This window comes from Octodon degus, unplaced genomic scaffold (assembly GCF_000260255.1).
Source record: "Octodon degus isolate 3935 unplaced genomic scaffold, OctDeg1.0 scaffold00195, whole genome shotgun sequence".
Classification (NCBI taxonomy): domain Eukaryota; kingdom Metazoa; phylum Chordata; class Mammalia; order Rodentia; family Octodontidae; genus Octodon; species Octodon degus.
The window spans coordinates 3827129-3849422 of record NW_004524771.1 but is presented as its reverse complement, the minus strand read 5'-3'; the positions used below and the strand labels follow the sequence as shown (position 1 = coordinate 3849422).

General features: G+C 42.5%; 1 protein-coding gene across 2 annotated transcripts in view; it reads left to right on the top strand.

Annotated features, from left to right (window-relative positions):
* Positions 1-22294, top strand: part of Snx29 (sorting nexin 29) — a 626724-nt gene that overhangs the window by 423597 nt on the left and 180833 nt on the right. For both annotated transcript variants that reach the window (XM_023704394.1, XM_023704393.1), the window contains one exon: positions 11302-11418. In XM_023704394.1, coding sequence (XP_023560162.1) covers positions 11302-11418 — 117 coding nt within the window. The remainder of the gene's footprint in view (positions 1-11301; positions 11419-22294) is intronic.

The following is a 22294-nucleotide window of genomic DNA, read 5'->3' as shown; positions in this document are numbered from 1 at the left end:
GTTGGCATGCCTTACAGCTAACCAGGCAGTGTTATATTCTGTTACAGTGAGAATTATTTGTAACAAGTGGTATGTGGTCTAGGATTCCTCATTACACTCAAAACCACAGGAGTGTGTAACTGTGTGGCTTGCACACTACACACAGGTGTATAGCTCTGGGGTTGATCCACTCACCAATCCCAAGTCTATGAATTCTGGCCAGAGAGTATACTTTTTTCTTGTTTGCAAAGAAGAGTCTTTTCGTTGAGGCTGACATGACTAATGAATAACTCCTCCAAAAGCAGCGACTGTTGCTGTTACTACAAAGGAGTCATTATGGAGAGGCTAGATGAATGGATCACAGGAAGGAAACAGATGTGAGTGAAGTTCTACAGCATGGCTAGGGCTTTAGGAGGAAGGCAGGGTGGAGGTGCAGCCTACTTTGGATAGTGACTGCCCTCTCCTTCTCTTGGGATGTCTCATTCCTTTTCTTGCTCTGTCCCCTCCTCCCTTTGCTTATCTACCAGCCGCAGGAAATTAGTAGTGCAAGACTTTTTTTTAAACTATGGACTATGGAGAAATTTGTGGTAAAACAATACAGTGCACCTCTATGTGTCCAGAATACAGTCTCAGGCAGCTCTAGCACCTACCAGCAGGGGCTGGTCCACTCCTAGCTCAGCGTCATTCTGAAGCAAATCACATCAAGTAATCAGACCTGGCAGCAAGCCTGAAGGGCTTTCAGTGGAGACTGTGCTGGTAGCAACTGGTTTGAGTTTTAGGAGGCTGTGTGAGCGTGGGTAGGGAACAGGGAGCTGTGCTTCTCCAGGCTCTGCAGAGGGCGCTTTTGGACGCTGGTCGGACAGCAGATGGGGAGGAGAGGACAGAAAAACCTGAGAAAGGTTCCACAGAATAAGGGGCAGTGTACACCTCTGCTGGTGTCCATTTAATGAGGTAACGGTCAGTAGTGAAGGACTGCCTCATACATGCCAAGTTCCTGCACATGCATTAACTTATTTAAATCTCACAGGAGCCTTGTGAGCTCGCTCGCTCTTTCTTTCTTTCTTTCTTTCTTTCTTTCTTTCTTTCTTTCTTTCTTTCTTTCTTTCTTTCTTTCTTTCTTTTTCAGACAGGGTCTTACTGTACAGTTCAGGCTGGCCTTGAGCTCACTTTGTAGCCTAGGCTGGTCTTCAGCTTACAATGATCCTCTTTCTTATAATGTCTATCTATCTATTTATTTATTTATTTATTTATTTATTTATTTATTTGTCTATCTATCTATTTATTTATTTGATACAGGGTCTTGCTAGGCAACTTGGACTTATAGTGATCTTCCTGTCTCAGCCTCCCCAACATGCGCCACCATACCTTGTTTCTGTGGCCAGCTCACTGTGCCCTTCTGGGGCCGACCTGGTGTGCAGTACCAGGGACCAAACTTGGGTCCTTGCACTTGCCAGGCAGGTACTTAGATCACTGAGCTATCTCCCCAGTACCTCTTATTTATGAGAGACCAAAACTGAAAGAAGAAAAAGGGAGTTGTCTGAGGTTACATTTGGCAGGACCTGAGGATGCAGCAGGTGGGTTTCTGTCTGCAGCAGCCCTACCCCAGAGTTGGCAGGTAACCATGTTGCCACTGGCCGTCTAGTAATACTCTGCAGCCTCGGTGAGAGTTTTGGTCACCTGCTTCAGACTTGCGCAACTGCTCAGATGCCTCTTGCTTTCCTCTGCTAAGGTGAGCCGGTCACTCAGCAGAGGGCTGGAACTTATGGATCATGGTTGTGTTTGCTTTTTTCCTCCTGTTCTCCTGCTCTTACTGATTTGTCTCAAACCACTGCCAAGGAGGCATTGGACACTGTTTGAATATCATAATTTTTGTGTACTCTGCCTTTGCTTTCAGAGCCATTTACGGATAGCAGGGAAAAGTAGGAGTCCTCTGAGACTGGAGTGGCTCGCTCTGTGTGACCTTTCTCCACGGTTTGTTGTTATCTGAAAAACTATGTGTCCAGGGGAATAAGGGCTGCTTTTGGGATCTTGGACCAGCAGTGCAGGGACAGTAACAGTTACCTGTCATCTGTGTCTCAGTGGCAGTGGAACTGTTGTTCATGTTGGGGTCCTCCACTGAGTGGCAATCCCTGCAGATGTTTTCAAGTGTCACCTCTCAAGCTCAGTGTTCTGAGCCATGGTAGGCTGGTTCCTAAGGAGACTAGGGGAGTTGTTTAGATGCAGAGTTATCACCAGAGTTGCTATAAGCCTCTATTTAGTAACTGTGCAGACAGAGCCCACACAGCACTATGTTCGTGGCATTTGGAGACGGCTGTGACTTTATGATGTGGCTGTGAGGAGGGTCTGCTCTGAGGGATGGAGCTCCTGCTTCCTCTAGGTGAGCCTGAACTGCTTCCTGGGCTTGAACTGGTATGCTGCAGAGTCAAGCAATGAGCAGACAGGAACAAAGAAAGTGAAGAAGGGGCCAGGGAGATAGCTCAGTAGAATAAACGCTTGCCCAGCAATCACAAGGGCCTGCGTTCAATCCCTGGTTCCACCAAAAGGAAAAAAAAAGAAAGACAGTGAAGATACAGAAAAGGGCAGTCACAGGACTGTGCACATCAGAGTCAGGCTAATCCCCTTCTTTGGATATTGTATGACTTTGACATTCAATTCATCTTTCTGAGCCTTGGCTTTCCTTGCTTGTAAATGGGGATGATTCTATACCTCTCAGGCTCATCCCAAGATATAAAGTGCCTAGAACACCATCTGATCCATAGGAAGTGCTCACGGGGACAGAGCCTAGATAGCTACATGGACTCCGTTATCCTTGTGTATGCCTTAGCAGCCTTGCATATTGTGAGAGTAGCCTCATTTTATAGGTAGGATCCCAGGATCCAGAAATGTGTACTTGCTCCAGGTCACACAACAATGAGTAGACAGGACCCCTGGACCTTTATTTCTCCATACCCCATCTGCATCTTCCTTCCTTAAAGAGTTCTCCCATATGGAACACCCAGGTGTGGTGGTGGTCAGACCTGAGGACTGTCTTCATGCTGGGACATGCATGTAGAAGTTAGTTTCCAAAATACTTTTCTGAGAATCAGAGACCACTTTAAGAAAGGCTGATCCTGGAGCTGAGGAGCTTCCCTATCTTATCTCATAGCTTCCCTATCTTATCCCACAGGGTGCTAAGTCCTGTGGTAGGCTCTGCCTCTGTTGAGGTTCTGGGTCACTCTGGGTGCCCCTTCTCTTACTGCAAAGTTTGACCATCTCGACTGGCCTTGGGAGGCTCAGCCAAGAGCCCAGCTAGTTATTTAACCATGGCAGCTGTCTCAATTACTTTTTTCATTGTTGGGACAAAATACCCAACATTCAAAATCAAGGAAGGAAAAGTTTATTTATCTCACAGGTTGTGGAAGTTTTAACCTATTTTTGGATGTCTTCAAGGCAGAATGGCACATGGCCAAGGGGAGCAGTTCATGGTAGCAGAAATTAGCAAGAGTTAAAAGGGAGGAGCAGTGGCTGCAGCAGTTAGCAAGCCTCTTTTCCTTCCTTATATTGCATTCAGTCTATCTGCCCCAGGATGGGTGCAGCACTCACACCCATTATCCCAGCGTTGGATCATGAATTAATCACAAACTCTAGAAGCCTACTGCAATGACTGCATGAGGCTTTAGTGGACAACTAGATACAATCCATAACAGCAGCTAAAGACAGGTGCTTCCCTGTGGGATAGACAGTACCTTTTCCTGGGCTGTGGTTCCACTTACGTTTGTTTGTCTGTCTGTGAGTGATGGTGACCTTGTCTTTGTGGATGCCCTCAGTTTCTGGTTACAGGCTCATCACCCTTTATGCCCTCTACTATTTCATATCTTCAGAGGCTAGCTTATTGTCACAGGGATGGTGTTTGCTGAGAGGTAGGATGGGGGAGTGGTGTGGCTAAGAACATGAGCTCAGGAGTTTGTGTCCTAGTTCTGCTCTTATTCCCTGTTTGCTCTTAAGCAAGTTGCTTACCTTCTGTGCTCCAGGTTGCTCAGGCACACAAGTGGGGCCGGTAGCAGCACTTACCTCATAGGAGCTGATAACAGGATTCAGTACAGTTTTGCCTCAAGCATATAGTAATGCTCCTGGTACACAGCTCTGGGTTCCTGCCTTCTCCACCCCACTGTCACTTTATGTGGGCAGAGAATTTCAGTTTACAAAATACTTGCCCTTTCTCATCTCTGTCAAGTGTCTAAGGCCCCCAAAGGAGGAGCAGAGAGTATTGGATTTCAGAGTAGGAACCTAATCTGTAGCCATGGCCCAGTTAGGAAATAAGCGCTTGCCTTCCTGAGCTTAGTGTCCTGCTCGCTCACTTGGACATATTATTTCTCTTTTTGGGTTGTTTATATATCACCTGAAGGGCCATGTGATGGCAAGAGTATGGGCTTTGGGCCATCCTAACTAGAGCTTAGATTGAAAGGCACTCAGAAACACTGCGACCTGGGCTGTTGCTCAGTGGAGTCTCACTCTCTTCCTCTGGTAAGTAGGTGGGATGTGGCAGCTCTGAGAAAGGCCGCATGGTGCTGGGCCAGGGCGACTGCTAGCAGCTCTGAGTTCTTACGACTTTTCATGCCGCTGCAGTTGAGCTGCATCTCGGCACTCACTGTGTAATTATTGTCCCTCATTTTCAGTATTTAAGGCCAAATCATGTGATGTATACATTTCTAAAAGAATGATGGACATTGATAACATTGGTTCTGTTTTATTTTTCTTTCAATTATCAAACTTATTTAAAGATGACTATGTTTTGGCTTTTTTCATTGTTAACTGTTTATTATTTTTTTCATATTTATTAATGTAACACATTACTTCAAACAGCATGTGTATCATAGTTCAGTGTGTCTCAAAGTATTGTACAGTTTTCCTATTCAGCATAGACCAATACTTTTGTAAAATAAAAAAGATATCTTGAAAAATTGGGCCACAGAGATAGCTCAGCAGTCTAAGCACCTGCCTAGGCAAGCACAAGGACCTGGGTTCAATCCCTGGCACCACATGCCATGCCTGCCCCACCCTGGGTACACCAAACTGACCACCAAGACTGGGCATGGTGGTGCACACCTGTAATCCCAGCACTGGGGAGACTGAGACAGGAGGATCTATACGAGTCAGAGCTGCATAGCGAGACCCTGTACCAAATACATAAAATTAAAAAAAAAATTAACAAATTCCTGGGTTTCACAGCAGTATAAAACTGCTTTAAACATTTCTAAATGCTTACTCTGTCTGTTCTTCTCTTGTCTCACACGGATAGTGACAGTATCACAGTGGCAGCCGCTCACAGGCCACGCTTTGCACTGCACTTACACAGGCTCCCCCACTCTGCTGTTGCTGAGAGGGTTAGGGCCAACCGTGACTGTTACCACCATCTGTTGCTGGCTGGCTGGGTCCAGGCAGTTTTTCTCTGGCTTTTGTCCTCATTTGTATCAATTAGTGATCAGAGGTTGAGAGCTGACATGTGGAGGAACCAGTGACATTATGTCTTATGAATGGTAAACTGAGAACTGTTTTCTACACCAGGAAACAGCATGACAGCAGTTCAAGCTCTTTCTAAGAAATGTTCTTCCTTTGTCTTTTCCAGTCACAGGACCATTTAACAAGTACTTCCTTGGTTTTCTCTTTCCCTGTGTATTTGAATTGGAATTTCTGGCGTGAGGCCCAGAAATCTGCATTTTTCAGAAAGCGCTCTTCCAAGTTGCTGGTGATCAGCTGGAGCAGGGACCACTGTCAATACCATGGTACTTCCTTCTCCTCTTCAGGACAGATTTATCTTCCATATCCATGCAAGGGGCAGCCTTCTGCCATGTTCAAGACTGCTTGTGCAAAGAGCATAGATAGTAAGTTCGTCGAGGCATGAGTTCACCTCCCTACTGTGTTACTTCTTGCATGGACATTTAGGCTTGCCCATCCTGTAGGGGAGTGGGCGAGGGTTCCTCAAGCCCATGACGGGCCTGGCAAGTAGCTGACACTCACAGAAAGCACTTCCATGGCCTCCACAGCCACTACAAACAGGATAGAAGATAGCTTGTGAGGTTCAGCACATACATAGATTCTGATATTTTTAAGTGAACATCCTTGAAGAGCTTGAGGGTATAACCAGCACAGCCTCAACTGCTGTTGAAACTTGGGGTGGGGGAGCCTTGTTCTTAACCAAGAAGCATCTAATTTGTTAGATGAAAGAGCGTGAGAGGCATGATGTACTTCAGTGTGATGAGATAGAACATTCTGGTATGAAAGGAGATGCCAAAGGTTTTTTTAAAAAATTATAATTCTTTCATGATTTGGCAGGTAATTATGATAATTCCTGGGATTTTCACAGATTTAAAAGCTTTTCACACCCACATTATTTTTGGAGATTATCTTTCCTGATACTCCAGCTGGAAGGAATTGCTCAGTCTCCTGAAGCTCCAAAGGCATCGTCTTCCAAAACCAAACTTAAATGTTACCTTCTTGGAGATAATTTTTTCTGTCTGCTAGGTCAGGGCTACCATGTAGGTATCAGTTTGTATGTTAGGATTTTGTTTGATTGGTTATATCTGCCTAGGTTGTCCTCTTGAAGGACAGTGACTGATTAATGCTGTTTGTGAAAGGGGCAGTCAGCAGGAGAGAGTTAGTGAAGCCTCAGATTAAATTGTCCCCTTTGGATGGGATTGAGGAAATTTTTAGCCATTGGAATCTGAATTCGTACTTTGAAAACATGTGCAGGGAAGATAGACAAGATACTCATTTAGGAGTGACTTGCCAAGGAAAGGCATAAGAGGTTTAGAAATGGTAGTTGCTACCAAACAGCCTTGCTGCTTATATTCTTAAATCTTTCTACTTTATTCTTTCCAGCTTTAAGGATGAAATGTAAAGAATGACTTTTAAGCCTTTATAATTCATTAGCTGATAAGTTGTGAACCTTCCTAGTACAGTTCAGCAGCCACACTTACTAACCAGGTACTATGCTTGGCCCTTTCAGAGAATCAAGGCTCTCTTTTGATCCTCTACAGAATGGACCTTGGGCTGAGCTTGGAGCTTTATCAGCCCTGATCACTGTATCTCTATTTGACAGTGGTCAGATGAGACTTCATCAGTGTTATCAAATGACCTTTTCCCTACCTGCCTTCAAGAGTAATTTTCATGGATTATAATGATGGAGAGTAGAAAGAAACATGAATCTCAAATGCCATAAGCATTGATGGTGCCAGAACACAGTAGGTACCTGTTTGGGATTTAGGGCATGGATATGCCAACATAGGCTGCCTGGGGTGTTCCAGGCTTCATGAGGTACTCTTGTGTGTTGTCTCATTAGGTGGTCTTCCCTGACCTTCCTATCTTCCCTCCGTGAGGCTCTATTGGTTTGTCTGACCAAGTATGACAAGGATGAGAACTGTGTGACTCTCCTGCCTGCCTTACCCCATGATTCACTTAGAACCTACCTGGCAGATGAGTAGTACATCTAACATGCTCTTACTTTGGGTGATGTGTACTTCCCCATGGTTGTTCCAGGTTCTTGGTGTGTCACAGGAGGGGCCCATTTGACCTCTAGAGACCTGTGACTTTGCTGCCTTCTCCATATTTCCTTATTCCTCCACCTGTCACAGAAAGCTGACTCAGTCTCTGAGCATTTCCCCTGCCTCAGACATTCTGTCATGACTGAGAACTGCAGGATCTCATTTCATTTGCACAGTGATCCATTTTATAGATGATTAGCCTCTGAGTCATAGTAGTTCATCAGGCCCAGGCTTGTTTTGGATCAAAGCCCCCTGTCAGCTGTCTCTTGCCCCTGCTGGCCTCTCATGCCAGTCCTGGCACCTATGGCTTCCCTGGATAGATGTACCTTTGTCTTCTCTCTCTGTAGGACAGCCTTCTGGAGCTGAGCCTAGTTATTGAAGAGAGGGGCTGAGTGGTGTTATTGAGACACTGAACATTAGAGGTGGAGTCAGAGAGAGGAATTGGGTCTTATCTCTAGGGTAGTCAGTGCATTGAGGCTGAGTGCAATATCGTGAGCGGAGTGATTGTTAGACCGCCTTCTGTGGTTTCTACTGGCTACAACCAGATTAGGAAAGACCTCGAGAGACCCTCAAACCACGCAATGGTGACTTTTTTGGGATGGGTGACTTCAAATGGGGTGTAATAATGGTGACATCCAGTTAGAAGTGGTCAGAACCAGCTCTCATCGCTAGAGCCTCCATGCTCAGCTTCAAGGTCCTCCTGGACTGGCAACCAGTCATCCTCTGTACCTTTTGCACCTCGCTGGGGCAAGGCTAGTTCTGGGTCCCCTGCACCCTGTCTGCACTGGGACACCACCAGTCCACAGTGCCGTCTTGGGAAACCTGCTGCCCCCGCACATCCACCATGCTAAAGAGAGTAAGGCGCTTGGGAGACTCCGATTTATGTGGTTTGGTTAGGTGAGCTAGGTCCCTGGTCTCATTTCTGCCAGTAGCAGATCTTGCAGGTCTAAAGTTTATACATGTCTGTGATGCAGGGTCTCATAGCCTCAACATAGTCAATGCATTGAAGTTATTAAACAGCAGGTAACAAGATGAGATGCAACTTAGAGAAGATCACTGTGCCTCTTGGACGAGACTAGATCAGAGGGCACTGATTCTGTCCTGCTCTCTGCAGTTGTCTCTGGCTATGGTAAATGAGTGGTCAGGTGAGACCTGAGAATACCTCCAAAGTCTAATGTAGATTTCCAGAGAATGGCTTCTTGGCCTATTTTTATTTTTGAGATAATAGGAACTATTTTTGATCTTACATTCCTCTCCTGAGGCTCTCTTTAATTCTTGAATTTGTTTCTGGGTGTACTTAAGTGTGGAAATACCTATTTGAGGAACATAAACTGCTGTAACTTCTAGAAGGTAAGTGTAAGGTACACCAGTGGCCAAGGGTAGTGATACGCAGTATAATTTCAGAGCTTCAGAGGTTAACTCAGAAACAGTGAACATCAGAATTTAACAGTGAAATTAAATTTTGTCTCCTCAGTTCCAAAAATTATTTTTTCTAGTCTTCATTGTAAAGAAAGCTTTGTCTCATGTGGTCAAGTCATTCTTCTGGCTGCAAAAGAGAACCAGATTTTTGACAGCTCATGATAAACACCACTTAAAGCTAGGATGTTTGGAGGTTTTATGTGCTGATGGAAATTTGTTGTAGCACCCTGGCTCCCACTGCAAAACAAAACAAAAACATAAAACCTTGCTTTGTTTTGGTAATGGCATTGGCATTTATTTATGCTCACATTTTGTGGGAGCACATTGGCAGGTGTTCAGTGGTGATATTGGCAGCTACTGTGTGGGTAAATAGATTCACCAGCCCGAGGAAGCTCATGGAGTGTTTGTATGGTTTCTGTGTAGAGGATTCACAGTGACATTAGTAATATCATATTTGTTTGTTAAAGGCCAAAAGAAAAATCAACTGTAGATTTTTGTGTATAAAAGGAACAAGACAACTAGGGAATATTAACTTTAATCTGCACAAAAAAAGCTGGTTGAGGGTTCAATGACTTCTTCCTTTCTTAATTGCATACTCCTTATTGTATTTTTTGTGCCATTTTCACTTAGTATTGTACACTGGATTGGCAGAGGTGGGCACCTTACAGACAGAGGGGTGCCATTTGAGAATTCACAGAGCAAGTTAATAGAAGTGTCCAAGATGAAAATTAGAAACCTTATAAATTTCATGTTAATTGCTCAATGGCTCCTTTTTATTTTAGGTGAAAAATTTCAACTCTTTAGAGCTTAATTCTTTATAGAACTTCATTTTTTTCTCTCACTGATAAGTGAAAGAGTACTCATTACTAGGAAACTTACCTAGGGAAAAGGAGAAATAATGGGAAAAGCACACCTCTTGAATGTTAATATCTTCCTGTACTTCCTTCTAAAATTTTCTTTTCTTTTTTCTTTGGTGCTAGAAGTTAAACCCAGGGCCTTCACAGTGAGCTATACCCCAGCCCTTTGTGTGTGTGTGTGTGTGTGTGTGTGTGTGTGTGCGCGCGCGCATGTGCGCACACACACACACACACACACACACACACACATTTTTGAAGAGTGGTCGCGATAAGTGTCCCAGGTGAAATTTTATGCCTCAACTTTTTTGAGACTATAAGCATGTGCCACCATGCCTGGCTCATTCTAAGCATTTTGCCACTTATATGGCAAAACAACCAAAAAGAAGGGCTTCCTTTTGCTTATCCAATGGAGACCTGGGTTAGTGATCTTTAGTTTTAGAGTGGGTTCCCTGTATACTCTTTTTATACTGACAGTATCTTTTATCTCATGTAATATACATGTTACAGATGGCCTGGTATTATTGCATATCACACAGTGTAGTAATGACTTAAATAAGTCTCAGATGTGGGAGGGGCGATCTCTTGGACAGGTCACGGGCCCAGGCCAGCTCAGTCTGCTGACCTCATGTTGTACAGGCTTCTCTTAAGGTGCTTGTAGTCTTTCTGCAGGGTTCAGAGACAACATGGCAGCATAACATCTCATATTTTTCTAATATGTTTGAATAAATTATAATTGAGAAGTCTATATTTATGATAGGCTACTGTATAGCCATCTCCATTTTTATTTATTTAGGATCAGCCAGAAATACCGCATAATTCAATTTAGAAAGATCCTGTGTTTCCTCATAGGCTGTGGGCTACATCTGGGCCCAATGCAGTAGCAAGTTCATAGCGCACAGCCAGGCTCCACATCTGCTCTTTTTGGTGGCATGACCTTGAACAAACTACTATTTCTCTTTCTGCTAAGGTGAAAGTAATAGTACATACCTCTCAGAGCTCCTGTGATACAGCTACAAGGAACACATAGAAAGGATCTGTCCTTGAGTGGAGTCAGCAGTGACAGAGAAGTAGTTGTGCAGCTGCTATTGTGTCTGACACTATCGTTGACAGTAACCTGAAAAAATCTCTGGTTCTATTTCCTTGGTTTCCAGAACCAAGGACCTGATGAACAGAATGGTTGCAGTTACTCTCATTGTGCTGTTAGCAGGGACTTTCTTGACAGGCATAACTCAGATTAGAATACAAGTATTTGTTAGAAAAGTGTTAGTTAACCAGAAACTGAAATTTTAAAAAATGATGATATCTTTTAATTATAACTTGTGGGCTGGCTACTCCCAAGTGCTAAAACTAAGCAAATTAAGACGTATTCAGCATGAGGTGGGTTTACACAGTTCCAAGGTAAATGGCCCCAACAAGCTGCTGATACCTTGCTGAAAGGTGGCAGGAAGGAGGGTCTGGAGAAGGAGGGACATGGCATGGAGAGCAGCTGCCTTGTATCCTTACAGTTTGGTGATTGTCTGTTCCAGGTGGCCGAGATGCATGGGGAGCTGATCGAGTTCAATGAACGCCTGCACCGGGCCTTGGTGGCCAAGGAGGCCCTCATATCCCAGATGCGCCAAGAGCTCATTGACCTCCGGGGGCCGGTGAGTACTTCATCCTGAAGATGGAGCCTGTCTGTTGATCTGGCCTCTGCTGCCCCCAAGCACTGTTTAGTTCTTTTATTATTGGTAGTGTAAAGGGTATAGAAAGGCACTAATGCTAAAAGAATGCATATCCATGCTTCTACCGTCCAGATTTTGCCTACATTGATTTCTGCCACATTTTCTTTTTTGGGAGGCAGCAGGGATTAGAATAAATAAAATGCTATAAATTATGCTGTAGCCATACTTTACACACCATCTGCTAGTAATCTATTCTGAAATTGGCCATTATAAAATAAGTATGCTACTGCTATTAATGAATATTTTGCTATTATGAACAACAATCCTATTAGTGTTCTAACACTTGTGCTTATACACACATATAACTTCTTCCTCATGTTGAAACATATTTATTATATAAAATGTTAAGTGCCCAAAGGTAGGCCAGATTAAGTATAATGTGGATTATATTATATACAATTCTCTTTTATTTTTTCCAGTACTCTGTGGTATCCATTGACAGATTCAGCTGTTTTCAGTCATGACTGGTCTAGTTTCTAATGACCTATCCCAGCTTCTCTGACACCTTTGAGAGAGGTTGTATTATTTCCATTTATAGGTTCACTGAATGAGGACCTTATCTTTCAATCAGTATGCATTGGAGCCGGATTCAAACTCAGATTTAATTGAAGTTATATTGTTTTTCTATGCTGCACAATGCCAGTGGATTGGGAGGAGCAGAGTGAGGTCCTTGGGTTACCCTTTGCCTTTCTGAGTAAGGTGCTATGGGTCCTCCACAGTTGTTTCACACCCGTGCCCTACCTTGAAGACTTGGTGTCTAACAGTGTACCTCGTCTCACTGCATCTGTGCTCTGGAGCTTGAAAAGACACCAAGATGTGGGTTTGAGAAGCTTGTGCTGACCCATTTCCCTCTATGATAGGGCAGGTCTGGGATAGGCAAGGATCTTCTATTCTCTGCCTAGTTCTAAGTGTTCTACCTTGCTCCAAGGGACTCTGTGGCAGGCACAAACCCACAGAGGCCCTGTTCCTTAGCATCAGCTCAGATTGGGCCCTGTAGGTGTCCTTCTCTCCATACTAAAAGAATGACAATCCCTACTGTCACTGTGGATGCATTTTCAGAGAGCAATCTCTTTTTTTTTTCTTTTCAAAGTTTTATTGATAAACATATAGCAATGAGACAGTTTCAAATCAAATCGAAAGTACAGTTTCAACAAATAATACACTGCATACATTCTTCCTAGTGGTTAATTGCTGTACAAGATGGAGACTTGTGATCCTACTTACAAACATCATTAGAAAAAATCATTCTATTCATTAAGAGAATGCAACTATATATCTATCCCAACCACTTTGAATACACAGATACAAAATGGACATTCATAGTTATACCCCAATTTTTTTTAAGTTCCGTTGTTGAATATTATAGGTGTGTAAACTCAGCAAAATATTCTAAAAGAGTACAGAAGCCCATAATATCATTGGGTCTTCTGTTTAACTGGCAATGTCAGAAATTATTGACCTGAGTCCCCCACAGCTCAACATAACAACATGGCTTTACTTCCTATATTTCATCTTCATACTTTTCTACTGGATGGTTAAGACCAAGGTAAAGCAGGACCTGTGCAACAAGAGCTATAGCTTTTTGGTCTGAGAAGGTCAGTGAAATGCCCTCAGGATTTATCTTGAGATCCTGTACCTCAGATTGTAGAACCTTTGTCAGTGTCAGCCATTTGGATGAGTCACGGCCAATGCTTGGCCTATGTGCTCTCAGAGAGCAATCTCAGTGTCACTTTGAATAATAAGAACAATCAGCTGACTTGTACAAATTATTAACTGCCAATACCTATAACTTGTCTTTATTAACCATTACTTGTTAAAAATTTAACTGAATTCTTTCAAGCATTATAGTTTTATTTAATCATCCTTTTTCCATATCAGTAATTACTATTATGACCCCCATTTTGTAGAGGAGGAAACTGAGCTCAGAAATGAAATCACTCACCCAGTATTCCACAGTGAGAAATAACAGATCTGGGTTTGTCTTAACAATTTTATTTATTTAGGCACTGAGGAATGAATGTGGGGTCTCAGTCATGCTAGGCAAGTTCTCTCTACCCCTAGCTGTGCCCCTAGCAAGATTTTATTGTTTTAGGAGTTTTTGAACTCAAAGTTTTTTGACTCTTGAAAAACTATTTCACCATTGCTGAAAAGTCTAGTACTTGACAGAGGTGTTCAGTGAGTAGTCAGTGAAAAGTGCCTTCGTCTCTGTTGCCTCCTGATTTTCTTACTCAGAGGCAAAGCGTGTTACCAGTGTTGGCTTTATCTTTTCAAAGATGAGTGATCCTTGAGTAAGCTACTCACATATACTTACATGTTTTAATAATTAGTTAACACACTAAATTTCTTGTTCTGTACATTACTTTTTCTCATTAACTATAGACCTTAGAGCTCTCTTTATCTTATTTTATATATCATATAGTTCTGTTCTTAAGAGTTGTATTGATTCTCCTGAATTAGCAATACCATAACCCACCTAGCCTTGTGGCTGGATATGGCATTGTTTCCCTGTTTTTACTTTTATAACAGTATTAAAATTACATCCTTATGTAACCCTGTGGTTCAGAAGGAAGCTTGTCTGGCTTTTGCTCAGGGTCATTTAGGGTAAGGCTGGGCTTTCCTGCTTCACAAGCCTGGGACCTTCGGGCAGACTTGTGCCTACTCCCATCTGTTCTGTCCGTTCCCAGACTTATCTGTCCAGAGCCAGCAGCATGTCAGGCACACACAGGTTGGAGAGTTCCAGCAGCATATCAGGCACACATAAGAGGCATTATCTTCTTTGTTGAATAGGGCACCTGCAAAGCAGCAGTTTACTCGCTGCTGGGTTACTCACTGTGCTCCCTTACTGGCTGGGCCTTGGTCTACTACCCTCCTTCTTACTGTTCCCCTTGCCTGTAGTACTGCTCTAGGTCTAGAGAACAGTTCCCTGGCCCCAATAGCTATTTCTCACATTCTCAGGAAGCCTTGCTACCCTGGTCATGTCAGGCTTTCCACATTTATATGTATCTCTCCTTCCTATCTTAACTACAATATTTCCATATTAACATAACATTGATTTGGATCTTATCACCCTGTTTCCTTTGTGTCCCAGTGTGTCACACAATTGATGCTCAATAGTGGATTGGTTATCAAGTGAGTAAGTGAATGTTACTGGTGGTAGATAGTAAGTAGTATTCAAGCCTTGGTGACATGTAAGCGCATCTTCTCTCCTATGCTGGGCTTGCTTCTGCTTAGCCTGGATGCCCTCCATGACTCAGATAGCTTTTGGTATAGAATCAGCTCTAATTGTCATCTTATCCTGTCCTGTGGGGAGTTGTGATAGCCAGAAGGCAGGAGCGAGTTAAATGGCTATTAAGGGCCTGAAGGCTGTTGAGAAGAGCTGGCCATTTGCACTGTTGCCCCAGGAGTACACCTTTGACCTTTTCATTACCACTCTCACCCACAACTGGTCATCTCCCCAGAGTCCACACACATGGGAGGAGGAAGGAGGCCAGTACAGCTCTGTGAGAATTCTGGAGTCTTCTCTTTCTCTGCATTGTCAGAGGCATATGTTGAAATCTCAGCCTTTTCTCCCTTCATTTCCACTGGCCTGGCTCTCAGAAGACCCTGGATCTGACTTCCTCCCAGACCATTGGAATATTCTAGTGCCTCAAGGTCAGGATTGTGAGCTTTGTTTGGGAACCTCGGTTTCCTCTTTTGTCAAGTTATGAGACACTCAAGGTCCTCAGTGCCCATCTGATTTCATCTGTGGCCCCTGTGCCTGACATTGGCTTAACATGTAATAGATGTTCAGTAAATTTTTGTCTTGTGATCATTTCATTTTCAAAGAGCAGAAGATGGCTGCATAGACAAATAGCTAATAAAAAAAGGACAGGAGCAGGAATAGATTCTTCTCATTATCTTTATATTGTTTTAAGCTAGTTACTTATTGTAAAGAGGAGTTTCAGATTAAGGGTTTAATTTTTTCTTTTCTTCCTTTTGTTTCTTGGAACGTATTTTTAAGACTCTTACTACTTTTCCCCTTTGGTGTCAGATGTGAATGAATGCTGCGAGATTTTTTTTTTTTTTTTTTAATCTTTTAGCAGGATTTGATCACACTCTGTGAGACCAGTGAGCAGCTCCTAGTTTTAATAGTAAATGAAGACAGAGAAATAGTCTTACAAGACAGCAAGTTGTAGAAGTCATTTAAAGTCACAACATGGTTAAGCCAAAGGCCAACCAACTGATTAAATGCAGGTGTATTTACACAGGAACAGTGACAAGACCTCATTGTATAGGATGGAAGGTGGGTTCCTCCTTCAGTCTGCCCTCTGCTGGGCATTAGTTTCTCTGCCATAAATTCTGTTTTTGGTTACGTCCACTTGAGCAGAAAAGATGGCTTGTGACTTGAGGTCTGGGGGTCACTGCCCTTACAGCCTCCGTTTTCTGGTTTTGCCTCTCGCTGCTCTCTCCCTGTCCCCTCTCTATCCTGTGCGCTGAGGGCATCACCCTTCAGCAGCCCTTAGCTGTATGCTTTGTGTGTGCTGTGCATTTTTATCCTTTTATCCTCTGAACAACTCTGTACAGTAGAATTGATTTAGTAAGTCCACAAGTTTATATTTCAGCAGAACAAACTGAGGTACAGGAAGGTCTCAGAATACTCCAGAGGCCCAAGGCTTTGTGGTAGCACTGAAAGAAACCCACGATTGCCTTGTTCTGTATCCTGCTCCCTATTTCGAACAAAGCAGTATCTGCTGCATCCCATGCACAGCGCTCAGGTGGCTTTAAGAACCTGATGAAGCTCTCAAGCAGTCCCACTCTGTCTGCATAGTCCATTTCCCCTCTTTGTCTTTCTTTCTCATTTTGTGTATCAGGATTTTTTGGTTTGGTTTTTAATCATATTGGTGGCTTCTTGATGTTAAGAGATTTCTTTGGAAACTTTGAGTCTGGAGAAGGCAGAGTCTTTTGGAAGCAGAACAGTGATTCATAGGGGTATGTGTCATTGGTGCAGCTCCTGGGGGTCTGATGGATTAAACTTGAAAAATGTATTAAGGAGAGTACGCTAGTCATCTTCACTGGAGCTGTCACATGCCTGGCCTCTATCCTCTTGATGTAGCAGCGTTTCCTGAAATTATTTCCTTAAGGAACATCTTCGCTAAGAAGATGCCTATGGAAAAGCTGTGGTAGAGTTACATGTCATGTTAGTTACTGATGCCAACTGGGGCCAGCCGTCTGCCTGGTGACAGCAGGCCAGTGAGAGAGTCCACAAAAGGGGGTAAAGAAGTTGACCTAGTGTACCCTACATCACTGGAATCCCACACAAAATAACAGTCTGGAATGGTGAAGAGGAGATGGGAAGGATGTTTTTCAGAGCACTTTGTGCTACAGTGTTTGTCATTTTATATTATCACTTTGTGTTTACTTACTTGTTTTCCCTTGTAGACTGAGAGCTTTCCTGAGACAGGCATTGTGTCTTTGTATCTCTTCTTAAAGTGTGGATTCTGAGCTATACGAACAACCTGCAGTATCTATGGTAACACTGCACTAACCACAATGTTTAGCCTCTCAGTCAGTGCCTTGCTGTCCTGCTAAGTGACATACTTTCTCTGTTCACCCTCACTGTGAGCAGCCTGTGTCCATGGTACCTTTGCTGTACTCTAGAAATGATCAAGCTGGTTGGAGAAAAAGAGGAATAATTTTAAATTCAAGGGTGAGAGATAGAAAAATCACCTCAACTTTGTAATGATATTCACTTTAAAATAAAATGGTTTTCAGGGACTGTCTGTATATCTTTAAAACCTTCAGAGGGAGTGATTTCATTTGAGGGCTGATGCTATTTAGGTACAAAAGCTTAATAAGAAATATATTTTTCAGCTGTGTGGCACTTGCCGACTATCTAATGATCAAGTACCAAATTGTCTGCGGTCCCACAGCAGCTCTAAACATCAAACTCCAAATTATAAGAGGCTTTTTAATTTGGCATTTGGACATCCATGTTTTAATCGTTTACTGTCTTGAAGGAGATTATTTTTGAAAAGTACCATTTAAGAGAGGCTACTAAAAATATATCTCACATGGAGGCTTAACTCAGAAATATTAGTTCTTGACACAAAAATCATCTGGAAATGTGCTTGCAAAACCCAGTTTAAATTTCTCAGTGCTAGGGGATAAAAGCCCCTCTTTGGACCCAACCACGTTTTTCTGTCCGTGGCCAAATACTCCAACCAATCACATGATCTTTGATATTAATGCAAATAGATGCTTCTTGGACTTGGAGGTTAGTGGTTCTCAGGTCTCTCTTTTCATGGAGGCCACTGCTAAACTCTTGGCCCTGAGTTTTGCTCATCACCATGGGTAGCTGGTTTCCATGAAGATCTCTTGAGGAGTGAGGGTGCAGGATTTGTGTGGTTGGGCCTGCTACCTCAATCTTATGGGCCAGGGAGATATCTCAGTGGCATAAGTGCCTACTTGACAAGTGCAAGGTCTTGAGTTCCATCCCTTCCCCCCACCCACCCACCCACCAAGTGTATTTCTGTGAAGGTCAGAGTTTTGTACCCATTTGCAAGCTTCACTTGAAAGCTATTCTACCTTGATGCAAATAGGAAGCACTGATAAGGTACAAAATAGTCAAGGTGACTTCAGCTACCGGTCGAGAGAGGGATTTTCTGCCCCAGCTTATGCTGCCTGTCACTCACTAGTGTTTTGTGTGACTTTTTCCTACAGAGTATAAGGCAAACTGTGGAGATATAGCAGACATGGAGGGTGCTGCCTTTATCTTTGAGGAGGTCAAGGTCCAGAATATGCTTTCTTTGATGTATGTTGTGGTTTGGCATGGTCATAGAGGCCAGAACAGCTAGCTCTGAGATTTTTGCTGCCACTAACTCTGAAGAGATGGACTGGGTTTATGAAGCCACTTGTTACCCAGCATTTTACCCAACCTTTCTTCTCCGGTGCAAATTTATACTTGCTTGGTTTGAGTTTGCTGCTCATTATACACCCAGCAGGAGGAATGATAGGCAGCAGTGGCCAAAATGCTTTGAAACTCATGGGCCTGTGCTCTCCTTTTGCTTACCACTCAAGCCGTACCAAAATCCTGGGGTGTTTTGTCTGTCTGTCTGTCTGTGACTTCTCTCCTAAGTCTTCATTCACTTAGGCTTTCTGGGCTGGAAAGCGAGCAATATAGATAGCATCAAGGGTCTCTGACAGCTTATTCCAAGGGACTTCCTCATCTTGAAGTGAGTGCATATAGTCTTGAGTAAAAGTCAGTGCTATTTTGCTGTTTCAAGGACTTTACTTCTTGGGCAGCTGGTCTGTGGGATCCAAGCAGATTGTGCCTAGATACACCACTGTCGGTTCTGGAAATGAGCAGGTTATGTGATCAGATGGGAACACATACATCTTGGTAGAGATCCATGACCTAGTCTTTTTTTATTATTTATTATTATTTTTTAGTGTATTTAGTACAGGGTCTACAGGGTCTCACTACATAGATCAATCTCATAGTGATTCTCCTGTGTTCAGCCGCCCAAGCTGTGGGATTACTGTACCACCACGCCCAGTCTCAGTTGCCATCTCAGGGGATTGGACCCTAGCTGCCCTGCTCTGCCTAAGCAGGCACTTTAGTTCGCTGAGCCATCTGGCCAACCCCCCAGACCTATTCTTTTCAAATAATCTCTTTCTGATAGGTGGGTGTCATCACCTCTAGAGTGCATGAGCAGCAGCCTTGTTGGCCATGAGTTCTGCAGGACTGCCATTCTGGTTTCTGAGAAAGATGACCAAACTTTGAATGCTGTTCTTCCAGATACTGAAAAACTGAGGGCTGTGTCCACCCCAAAGCCAGTTAGAGATGTTACAGATATTGCCAGGTAGGCTCGTGAGATCTGACTGGCCAAGAGTTTTGATAAAACCCCTTATCTACTACTTCTGCAAATGTTTATTTCTTTTCTAGGAGAGTGGCCTCCTTCCTGTCCTTGCTTCCTACTTTTAAATATCTGCACCACATCCAAGCATTGGGGACACCAGTTGCAAAGACAAAAAACAATGTTTAAGTATGGAAAGTTGCAGTCATAGGATGATATATTTATACTCCACTTTTTTCTTCTGTAGATTTGATGAGCTGTAAGTTAAAATGCGAAAGAGAATTTTGGAAGGGTTAATGCATGTACATAGAACAACATTCAGATATTTGAAAAATTTCATCTAAGTGTTGTTTTTAGAATTATCTGATCATGAAGCAGGACCTTGACTCTCTCCTCCTCCTTGCCTCCTACTCAGTTTCTTCTTTATTGACTCCTGCCCTTAGAACATGCTCTTGCTGTGTTTTCTACTTGTAGCACTTTGATTTTCTACTTTTCATATTTTAAAAAACATGATTTAATATATTTATTTATTTATTTATTTTTTTTTTTTTTTTAGGGAAGGGTTGACTGTTCAGGGTCTCACTACTAGATCGGACTCATAGTGATCTGCCTGTTTACAGCCTCCCAAGTGCTGGGATTACAGGCATGTGCTACCACACCCAGTCTCAATTGCCATCTCAGCACGCCCCATGGGCAAGACTAGCACAGCAAGCCCAGGGATTGAACCTCCCGGCCCCTGTGCCTGCTTGTAGGCGCTTAATCTGCTGAGCTATTTGGCTGGCCTGATTTGATATTTTTATATAACACATAAAATATACTTTGAAATTCAATTTTTTTTCAATTGAGAATTTCAATAGTACCCATCTTATATACAGTATGAAACATAAGTAATTCCTCTCCCAGAGAGCCTACTATGAAAAACTTGGTATGCATCTTTCCAGATTCATATGTGTACAGACATACATCCCTGCATATATATCTATATCTATATCTATATCTATATCTATATCTATATCTATATATATCTTTTTGTAGCCTAAGTGGGATAACTGTCTATATTGTGTTGAGGCTTTTTTTGTTTCCACTCATGAACATGCCTTGACTTCACCTTCTCTCCCTCCCATTAGATCTTCCCCATCCTTCCAGATCTAACTCATTCTTTGAGAAATTCTAGGGTGCTCTGGTCCATATTGTGCCTGAATCATGCTTTGTTCAACCTGATTTATTTGTAAGATTATCTTTCACTAACATCATGGGTTTATCTTTTGGCTTTTCTATGACATAATGAGATCTTTAAAGGGAAGAGTGGCATTTACACTCCTAGTGTTAATAACAGGTAACTTTTATCAAGTACTTACTGCGTGCCAAATCCTATGCCAAATGCTATAAGTGTAATAGGAGAGAACAAAGGCAAGGGCAAGACAGGTAATATCTCCAAGTTTTCATGATTAGTAAGTGACAGAGCTGAGAGGTCTCTGCTTTTTCAGAGTCTGCATGTCCTCATCTTTAAATGGGATTAGTAATAGCCATGCCAAAGAGAGTTGTATGAAGTTTAAATTAAATCAGATAATGCCTCCAGCTCATCCTCAGTAGGGAGTAAAATACCACTTCAGTCCTGAATGAGATAATACTCTTTGTCTTATTTAATTTTCCTACATAGTACTTAGCATCATTTTTTTAAGTTATTGAAATATTTTATTTATGTATTTATTTATTTTTTGGTGGAAATGGGGATTGAACTCAGGCTCTTGCACTTGCCAGGCAAGCACTTATTCTACTGAGCTATCTCCCTGGTCCTATTGAAGTATTTTTTAAAGCTCAGATTAAATGATAATCTTCAAATGTTTAATATTATAAAGACTTCAATTTTTGCCATGCTAAATATAAATCAATGTTGTTACTATCAAGATTGCAAAAGGATTTGTCCTACTTAAAATTATTCTAATATTTTATTTGGAAAAAAAAACACATTAGAATAATAAAGCAAATTTTGAAAAAGAACAACAAAGGAAAACTTTCACTATGGGCTTTCAAAATAGGCTAAAAAGATTTGTCCCAGATACTTTTCAGGTGGGGGGTTTCATTTTTCCCCTGTACCACTTGGAGGTCATCCCCCGTGATCAGCTTTTCTCCCTGTGTCACTGCCTTCTGTAAGAAGATCTGTGCAGAAAAGCAATATGGTGCACAGGAAAGTATGGTGTGCACTCTAAAGCACTGTTCTAGTTTCTCAGAGCTGCTATTTTAAATTACCATAAGTTGTCCTACTAACTGTTTTGAAATTGTCTCATTGATATTTTTTCTCAATAAAATTAAATTGCTATCTGAAGACAGAGAGCTAAGCTCTAAGAATTATATCTCTTTCTGGCATGGATGTCCTAACTTCCTAGCTTAAGAATGGAATTGAGGCTAATTCAACTCCTGAAATGCTTACATCCAGCTGCCCACCACCAGTTCATGGCAGAGTGGACAGGGTGGGAGAAAAGTTTAGAAAAGGACTCGTACCAGTATTCATTTTGTTCACCAGAGGAAATATGCCTTTTGATCACCACAGTCTTCTGAAATGACTACTCCTAGCCATGAACAATATCTAATTCCATAGGTAACCCATTACTTTAACTATACCTTAGGCATTCACTCAGGAGATACTTACAAAGTCCCTCCTCTGTGCCAGGCACAAAGTGCAATAGTTCAGTCTTTGTATTTTAATTCCTCTCAAATCCAGCAAGGAAGTATTGGTACCCTGCTTGATAACTGAGAAAGGTAGGCCAGTAGAGGTCTGGCACCATGGTTCAAATGGCAGAATCACATCATCATGCTCTTGTCAGATGGTGCCATGGCCTGCTGTGGACTCCAGAGCCCACACCATCTCATTCCAGTCCTGGATGTGCTACTTAGAACCCTATGCCCTTGAGTGAGTTAAGTCAGCTTAGAATCTCAGTTTCTATTCATAAAATGACATTGGT